At 30.7% G+C, this 9,993-nt stretch overlaps 2 protein-coding genes across 2 annotated transcripts; one reads left to right on the top strand and one right to left on the bottom strand.

Annotated features, from left to right (window-relative positions):
- The first annotated feature begins 2,524 nt into the window (after positions 1 to 2,524).
- LOC108452288 (transcription factor bHLH93-like) lies at positions 2,525 to 4,205 on the top strand. Its single transcript, XM_017750066.2, has 4 exons — positions 2,525 to 3,247; positions 3,323 to 3,481; positions 3,636 to 3,803; positions 3,879 to 4,205. The coding sequence occupies exons 1-4, from the start codon at positions 2,765 to 2,767 to the stop codon at positions 3,963 to 3,965; spliced, it is 897 nt and encodes a 298-aa protein (XP_017605555.1). The 5' UTR covers positions 2,525 to 2,764; the 3' UTR covers positions 3,966 to 4,205.
- Positions 4,206 to 5,122: 917 nt separating this feature from the next.
- On the bottom strand, positions 5,123 to 8,239 carry LOC108449948 (glutamyl-tRNA reductase 1, chloroplastic-like). Its single transcript, XM_017747346.2, has 3 exons — positions 7,592 to 8,239; positions 6,768 to 7,009; positions 5,123 to 6,650 (listed from the first exon to the last, which is right to left on the bottom strand). The coding sequence occupies exons 1-3, from the start codon at positions 7,872 to 7,874 to the stop codon at positions 5,520 to 5,522; spliced, it is 1,656 nt and encodes a 551-aa protein (XP_017602835.1). The 5' UTR covers positions 7,875 to 8,239; the 3' UTR covers positions 5,123 to 5,519.
- Positions 8,240 to 9,993: the final 1,754 nt, after the last annotated feature.

Here is a 9,993-nt window from a genome sequence, read left to right as displayed (position 1 = left end):
AAAACCATAATGACTAAGAATAATCTAGTTGGAGAACATGGATTATTTCTCTAACTTCACACATAATATAAGACTAATAGCATAATTTAACCAAACAAATGTAATTACAACCATTTGGTCAATACTAAAATTTTCAAAAATTGAAAAAGTATAGAAATCCACAACTTACACAAAGTACAGGATCTAATAACAAATTTTGACTTTTTTAAAACTTGTATATATTTCAATTTTATTATACACATTTTATTATTTTCATCGATTGTGTATATCTATGCTATTAATTAATCTCCTGACTAAGTAGGTGTTACGAGCCAACCGAACACCAACTTAGTTAGGGAAAGTACAAAAATGTCTTTTTATATTTAAAATGAGTTATATTGTTCGAGCATATTTTAGTCTTTTTGCTTTAAAAAAACCAATAAAAAATACGCACATGAGATTTTGAATCGACGTCAAATGCATTAGTAAAATCTTTAATTTACCACTCAACTAAAGTTTTGTATCTTTTATACATTTTTATTTTAATATACACAGTTTATTACATTCATCAGTTGTATATCTATATTTTTATTCTATTTAAGTCCCCGATTGAGTTGGTTTCACAAGCCAATCAAATACCAACTCGATTCGTAAATTACAAAGATGATCTTTTGTAATTATAATAAGTTATATTAAGGATATTTTAGTCTTTTAATGTTAACAAAAAACAATAAAAATATACATATGATAAAATTTAAACCCTTGTCAATTTAATTAGTAAAACCTCAAACTTACCATTCAACTAAAGTTTCATTTTGATATTTTTATATATTTTATTTTAATACTAGAAATCTTATCATACATGTATGTGTGTGGAAACCACTATGACTTGACACTAACTAACAATAATTACACATGAAATATACATAAAAAATCAAAATAAAACTTTAGTTGAGTGGTAAATTTAAGGTTTTATTAATCCAATTGAAAAAACCCTTTCATAATTAAAATAAGTTATATTATTTGAGGGTACTTTAGTCTTTTATTTGACAAAAACCAATAAAAATATGCATATAATAAGATTTAAACCTATGTCAATTGAATTAGTAAAACCTCAAAATGATCACTCAACCAAAGCTTCATTTTAAATATTTTTTATTTTTAATATGCACAATTTATTACCTCCATCGGTTGTATATGTTAATAATGTTGTAGATTGAGTTGGTGCCATGTATATTTCATATATTATTATTAATTAATTTCAAATCATACATTTCATTAAAAACAAATTTGTGGTTTCCACATCCACAAATGTGTGACAGAGTTTGTTATTAATAAAAATGTTAAGCGAGTTGGTGTTATAAGTTAACTCAAGATTGATAACAACACCATGATGAATAATTGCACTCAATTAGTATTCTTAATATGAAATGTTTATGAGTTTAAATTTCATTCTAATAACACAATTTAATCTTCTTCTTTTTTTTTATGTTTTAATATTGTACATATTTTATGTGTTATTTTTAATTAATTTTAAATAGGTATATTTTATGATTTAAAACACATTTCAATATTGTGATTTCTAGCACATTAAATACAAAATTTGAAAATATCCAAATTCTTAAATCACCTTCTTAAAGATGAAGAATGTGACATATAAACAAACCCATGTAAAAATTATCCCATATTTGCTAGTCAATCTCGAAATAATGCAAGAATAGAAGTCAAAAATGGCAAACGTCATTGGTAATGTCATATCTCATTAGGGTAATTTTTAATTGCGATATAAACTCCTTCAATTACTGACTAAATTTTCATCAAACATTTCCATGAACCAGAAAGGAGATTTTTCTTTGGCTTATCAAATCTTACTTGTTTTTAGAAAATGTGAAATTATTGTCTCAAATTGTTGTAATCCTCATTAAATCCACATAAGCCAAATAACATTATTTTGACAAAACCCACGTTATCATTACTTCATAAATTTACTATCTCATTTTTGTATATAAATTTTTAGCATTCTGTTTATATCTATTTATCAATTTCACTTTTGGGCCATAAAAGGGAGTCTTCCAGATTTTTTGGTGTTTGAAATTAAGATTTTTTTTTTAATAATTGTTAATATTTTCTATCATCTATAATTTTCTTTATAATTTGCACAACGTTTATTTTATATGTGCATTTTATTAAATTTTATAAATTATTAATATTTTTTGAATTTTTTCTTTATTTTAGTTTTATAATATTTTATTTAGTAATTATTAATATTTTTATAATTTTAAAATTTTTTTATAATTCTATTCCTATTATTTAGATTCAAATAAATTTGGATAACCATTTCTGTAGAATCTTGAATGTATATATTTTATTTTATTTTTAAAATTTTGACTAACCACGTTAGTATTCTTTCACGTGACGTCTTCTAGTGCTTACCGTTAACCTCATTAATGATCAAACCTGTCAACTGCTAAGGAAAATCCTAATTTAGTTTTGTTATTTTTTAAGGCAGAAATCTTTATATAAATCATTTTTCATGACGTAAATCGTAATTGAAATCATATCTTAATATTTTGGATGAGATAGATTTATGGCGGTAAGAAAAAGACAAGATCACCCTTCAAATGAGAAAAGCAGATTCCAGGCCTGTGAGGGCTAATTACATGTAACATGGTTTCATAATATATGAATATATAGTATTTTATTTTCCCACTTTAATAATAATGGTGAGACTTTCATTCTCTCAAGGCATCGCCTAATAATAGCATTCCCTACACGAAGCAAAGAGATGGAGATCAATGAAGAAGGTTTGTTCGAAGAATTATTAGGTGTGAGAGGAGAGAATTGGGACACAAATCCAACAGATATGAGTGGGATTTTCTCTAATGGCACCTGGAACTTTGATGATCACAAACCTTCATCTACCTTTCTTCCATTGCCATTTCACCAAGATTATACTTACAACTTCAATCCAATCTACTGTCCCTTTGTTGATGAATTCTCTTCACAAAGCAACACATTTGATACACCCTCATTCCCACTCCAACAACAACATGATGACCAAGAATCCAGATTCCTTGTACATCAACTTCACAAGTTGGATGTTAAAGCTACTTGCAAAACCGAGCCTGTTCAATCACCTCACCCCGACAATCCAGCTAAAAAGTTGGAAAGGCAGCCTTCAAAGAATCTGATGGCTGAAAGAAGGAGACGAAAAAGGCTAAACGATCGTCTTTTGATGTTAAGATCCATTGTGCCTAAGATAAGCAAGGTAATTTACTGCAAAAATTCAGATTTCAAGCCTCTTATTACTGGTTTTATTTCCCATTTTTTGTCTCTTCAACAGATGGACCGTACATCCATACTTGGGGATACCATAGATTATACCAAAGAGCTCTTGGAGAGGATCAAAAGTTTGCAGCAAGAAGTTGAAGCAGGTTCAAACATGGATCACATTTTCAAGGGTGAAAAACCAAATGAAATGATAGTGAGAAATACACCCAAGGTAATATTGGAAAATTCTTATCAAACCTATGATTAAGATTGTTTTTGAAAAGTGCTATGAAGAAAAGCTTTTGAAAAATTTGATATTGTTTATCATTGTTATCAAAAAGTGTATTTGGTTTGAAATGTGATTTTCGAAACGTGTTTCGTTGCAGTTTGAGGTTGAAAGAAGAAATGGGGATACAAGGATAGAGATTTGTTGCAGAGGGGATCCAGGATTGTTGTTATCAACCGTATCAACAATGGAAGCATCGGGGCTTGAGATTCAACAATGTGTCATTAGTTGTTTCAATGATTTTGCAATGCATGCTTCTTGCTCTGAGGTAACAAAATTGTTTGGGTTTTTGGTTTTAATTTCGTTTTTAATCATTACAAATATATTTTGATATTTATTTCAGGATCTGGAACAGACAACATTAATGAAGTGTGAAGATATAAAGAAGGCATTATTTAGAAATGCTGGCTATGGTGGAAGATGTGTTTAGGAACAATACTAAACAACATTCTGCTGAATTTCTCATTTTCTTCCATAAAATCATTCAGTGAAGTTGCCTTCAGAAAATCCATTTAAGGGCCTTGAAAGACATTACCATTTGTAATCATTTCAGCAAGAAATAGCATGTTTGCTCTTTTTTTTCTTTTTTTGAGGTATTCGTGTTAAATATCTTTTTAGATACACATAATTATATGAAAAACATCTGAATTTAATATTCATATTTTAATTATTTTTTTCTATTATTTTTGCTCCTCTATTAAAACAAATGAGTAAATTAATCCATATATATTAAATTAAAAAGCAATAAAAATTGATCATACACATTAAAATGAGTTACACAAGGTACTACCTCCACATGTAACTGTTTAGTTATTCTTTTAGCCGCGGTCAATTGTAAAAAGAGATAGAATTTTTAATAGAAAGGATCTCATTTTTTTAAATAAAGAAAATAAATGTATTTTAACTATTAATAAAATGTTTATTTTTATTTTTATTTTATCCATTCTCTATTATTCGGGTTACCTTTATGGCTTTTTATCTCACTGGTTCCATTTGCAAGCTATGGACAAATGAAGGAATCTTAGGGGTTTGTTTTTTTCCCAATCAAAAGATCTAAAGCATGGAACAAAAGGTAACCACACCATTGTTGACAAAGCAGGAACAAAAATATAGAAAGTTGGTATTACTCTTCAAACATATTGAAAAACAAAATTGAACATGTATCCCTATTTTATGTTCACAAATTGGAGAGAAAAGATCCAAAAATGGAGAAGATTGAGGTGAATGTGAGCAGATTTTTTGGGATCCTGCAACCAATTCTGTCTGAAGCCAACAAAAATGCTATGAAAACTATATAAAAGAGATGTAATTATTAAAGGGTTAAAATTTACTGTTGTTTTTACCACCAAATGGTTGAATAAATCAGGTTGTCTTCTCTGACTACTGGTGAAAACCCTTTTGATATGACACCAAATGATGACTAATCTAATGGAAAAGCAAGAGGAAGGAAGGTGCTGAGATATTTCCCAGGCACTCCAATTCCAGTTTATCAAAGCTTAAAATTATTTGTATCCAACATGACAAAGAAGCTCATGAAGTAAATAAACAAGGTCAAGAATAGGCATGGATTCCATAAAGAACTTCGTATTTGAATGAATAACTGAATTTACTTTCACAAACAAATTTTAAAAAAAACGCAATAAATACATTTGTAGAAAATTCCAGCACTATAAAATAAGTAGTAAATTAATTACAATGATTAATATTGTTCCCCTTGATATCAATAAAATTCTACTGATGAACCCATACAGGGTTCAAGCTTACCTCATGCTGCAATCTATATAGCCGAAAGACCTCTAAAAAACCATTGTAGAAATGGTGAAGCCAAATCAGAGTCAAGCAATGGTGTTTTACACCAATAAATGAATTGAAAGATGCCCCCACAAGGACCTCAAATTGATTAGCTACTACGTTACAACTGACCACTTATTCGATTGCAAGGAAGTGTAGTTGATTGTAGGGTGAGAGATTCTGCATTCAATTCCTACTTTTGGCTTTGTTCTACCTTGGCTCTAATTTTTTGTTCAACAAGTGACAAATCTGACTCCAGCCCAAACATTCTGTTAAGCGCATTCATGTTCTCAAGGGCCTCGTTAAGGGTTCGACTATCATTACCATCACATCTCAGGTGCTGCATTGGACCGTGGAGAAGTTTATTGACGATACCACGGCTGAGATCGTCGACTGCCTTCCTTGTTTTATTTGGGATATCTTCACCCATCTTTGATAAGCATTTCTCTAACTCTGCAAGTCTAATTCTATCGGCATATGCTCTCAACTTCTTTATTGTAGGAACAGTTTCCAGTGAATCCCTCCATGCTTCAAACTGTTTCAATTCCTCAGTAATAATGGCCTGAGCTTCCATTGCTTTTCGAAGCCGGTCCTCTTTATTAGCAGCTACAACCTCTTTCAGGTCATCAACATTGTATACTTGTGCACCTTCAACATCTGTGACACAGGATCCCACGTTTCGTGGAACAGAGATATCGATGAAGAGCCTCAGACCACCGACTTCAGAACTAACTGGGGGAAGATCCTTCACATGCTCTTTCAAAAACAGAGGCGTTTCAGATGCTGTACTAGTGAAGATCACATCAGCTTCGGCTGAACAAGCAAGCATGTCCGTAAAGGGTCTGTAAATAATCTCAACACCTTTCATCTCTTCACGAATTGCTGCAACTTTCTCTTCACTTCGGTTAACGACAACCATCTTGGTGCAACCTTTTGCCACCAAGTGTTTGATCACAAGCTTTCCCATCTTTCCAGCTCCAACAACCAACATTCGAGCAGTAGTGTGTGATGATTCAGGAAGCTTCATGAAAGCCAGTTCAACAGCAGCGGAGCTCACAGAAACAGCTCCTGCAGCAATATTAGTCTCGGTTCTAACACGCTTCCCCACAGTAATTGCATGCTTGAACAACCCACTAATGTTCCTTCCGAAGCCAAGAACACCTTCTCCAGCCTTGACAACTTGTCTAACTTGTGCAAGAATTTGACCCTCTCCAAGAACAAGAGAATCAAGACCAGCCGATACTTCAAAGAGGTGCTGGGTAGCATCCTTGTTGTACAACAAAAATCGATGCTCACAAATCTCTGAGACTGGGATGCCACTAGTCTGCAAACCAAATGGTAATTAGCTAAAACTTCTGCCTTGAAATTTTCACATAAAATTGATTAATGAAACTAACTTAGGTACATACGACAAAACAACAAAGGCCAACGAGTAATGTACCTTTGACATCCATTCCGTAACTTCTTTGACTCCACGATGTTGGGAAAGAGCCACAACATATATTTCCATCCTGTTGCAGGTGCTAAGAACAGCAGCCTCTTCTATATGATTCAAACCACATAACACTCCGATGGCTCGTGGCATTTCTGCTTCTGGGATGGCGAGTTTCTCACGCATCTCCACGGGTGCAGTGTGAACACTGAGCCCTATGACAACAATGCTGCTCCTTTCCTTGGTATATCCTGGCATGGACCAAACGCAAGATTTTCGGTAAAATAGTCATAAAAAGAAAATTACCCAATGGCATGTATGCTTTTGCAAAAAGGATTATCCATCGTAATTTTGACTAAAATTCATAGAACGCCTTAAATATTTTGAATTCTATACATAAGATGGACATCATATGTAACTGTTGGTTGCTTAAAATCTAGTAGTTCTCAGACATTAAAGGCATAAAATGATGCCAATTAGCCATGTTCATGGCGACACTTTCCTTCCTAATCTTCAAAACCAAAACTAATGGAACTAGCATGCAATTCAAATGTACATATTAAGTAAGGATTAGGCTCTACATTCAAGGCATAGTTGACTCTTTTTTTTCCTCCGTAAAACCATATAAATACACCAAATACAAGAATCTAATGATTTATTTTGGAGGCGTTTCTTAATCTCAATTAGCTAGACGTTCCTTGTAAATTATTGCTCTAATATCTAAAAATTAATTAACAAGTCAAACATGTCTGCTTCATAAAAAATTTTGAAACTTTTTAGTGAAATCAAATTAAACAACAAACGGATTAAATAACAATTGAAGATAAACGTACTGTCAGCTGCAGATGTCTTGAGTTGTTGAAGAGCTGAGAGTGCAGAAGCCTTAGAAGGATCGATTTTTTGGGGTCCCAAAGCGGCGTTGAATTCGGCAGCTTCACATCTAACTCCCCCATTCCTCGAAAGCATACCTTTATTTCCATAATTAGGCCTGGGAAAGACCTTCATTTGTTGTTGATACGGAAAATAAGCCCCAGAAAAAGAAGCCGAAGACGATGAACAATAATTCATCAACAAACTATCCAATTTAGCAGCGGAAAAAGTCGAAGAAATCGCCATGGTTTTGAGAAACTGAAAAAAAGCACACGATCTAAACCCCCCTAAAAGATTAAAACCCAAAAACCCAAATTAAAGGGAGAAATAGAGCGTGAGCTTGAATTGGTTTTCCTTTTCCAAAAAAAGGGTAAAGGAGGCGTTTGGTTTGATTAGGTATTGCTTAAGGTTGACAAAAAAAAAGGGGGGTGAGTTGAGTTGGTATGAAAATCAAACAACGACGGGTCAATTCAAGCATTTGGGATTGGGGAAAAACAGGAAAAAGAACGTGAGGAAAAATTGGATTTAACTATAACTTGGGGTTCTGATTGGTTGATAGAACACACTTCGTTCTTCTGACTTGAGTTCTTGTTTGGTGGGCGATATTTACGGTTTAATATATTATAAAATTAAAGGAAGCCTGTATTTCATTTATCATTAACAATATTTCCCACATTTCTATAAGAGATATCCAAGATAAAGATATAAATCTATATTTATAGAGATGAAAATATAAATAATACGTATTAAAGTTCTATCGTAATACATATTCGCTTTATAATAATAAAATAGATTAAAATTGAGCAGGACAAAATTACAATTAAAGAAGAGTATAACATCTCATTATATCTCATATTCTACGTATTTAATCTTGAATACTAACTTTTCAAGAATTTTAAAAAATATGTTTAGATCTCTTCACGAGTTTTAACAATAATCATAACAAATTGAATAATCCTTCTATAGTAATACATATGTTCAAATAAATTCAATAAATATTTATGCAAGCTTATCAAACAATTTTCCTATAATTTATACATGCTTCTAGCATTCTAAATGTTAAAAAATATAGACATCACATATATTTACTATCATAATAAATTAGTCCGAATTAAAAGTGATCTAATTTGGTTAAGTTTTATTGGATTTTAATTATTAAATAAAGTATGGGTCAAATATGTGTAGATACTCTAGTAACTAATTTTAATTAATGATGAGTTGATTAAAAATTAGGCTTAATGTGCAAAAGTTATATACACACAAGGTAACTTTTCTAATATCCTATTTTTAAAAAAGAGAGTAAATTTTTTCTGAATTTTTTATATGCTAATTTGGAAGATAAAAACCGTAAGATCCAAAAAAAATACAAGGAATCGATGGATTCAGGTACGTTTTTACATCTAATGTTATTCATGATTTATTCTTGATGATTTTACATAACAAATCCTAATTTATTAAATTTTGAATCAAGATTTTAACTATTCTAACAAATGACATCTAAGCCTCGTCATATCGAATCAATGAGAATTAATTAAATTTTTTAAATGATTGATTCATAAAACTTTATGAGTTTAATATTTCGGATATATATAGTAAGGTTTATATTTAAAAAATTAAATCTTAATTACCTTGAATTTTATTAAAAATTTTAGAGTTTAGAATATTTGTATAATTCTACTTCACCGAGTTCAAGGATTTAGTTTCAAATTTCGTACATCGGTCCTGTGTTTCAATTTCTATTTGCAAATTCTATACATATTCTTGGCATTTAGTTTAATAATAATAATAATAATAATAATAATAATAATAATAGGTTGACAGTATAAAAATTGATTTCATGTTTCGATTATAATAAATATATAATATATGCATGTTTTTATTGACTCAAGATGCATGCTTAATTTATATGTATGTTTCAATTATATATAAATATATAATATATGCATGTTCTGATTGATTCAATGTATGAGATGTATGCTTAATTCATATAAATGTTTCGGTTATATAATATATATATTTTTTTTTTGATTGATTGAGATGCATGCTTATTTCATATATATATATATATATATATATATATATAATTCAATTCAGATGAATTCAACAATCTATAAGGAAGAAAATGAAATAAGATAAATTTATATGAAGCTCGTATAGTTAAAACATCACACACATGTTATTTAAATCATACAATTCGAACTTAACATAACTAGAATTCCATGTCTTGTTTCACATTCCCTATCATACCACATGGTTAGACATGTACATATAACATAACAAGATCCCAAGTCACACACTTCATATGCCAATTCACCACAACATAAATATACAACTATTCATGCCATGAGATCCATTTCTAAACATT

The sequence above is a fragment of the Gossypium arboreum genome, chromosome 1 (genome assembly GCF_025698485.1).
Source record: "Gossypium arboreum isolate Shixiya-1 chromosome 1, ASM2569848v2, whole genome shotgun sequence".
In the NCBI taxonomy this organism is placed as follows: domain Eukaryota; kingdom Viridiplantae; phylum Streptophyta; class Magnoliopsida; order Malvales; family Malvaceae; genus Gossypium; species Gossypium arboreum.
This window is presented reverse-complemented; position numbering and strand designations above follow the sequence as displayed.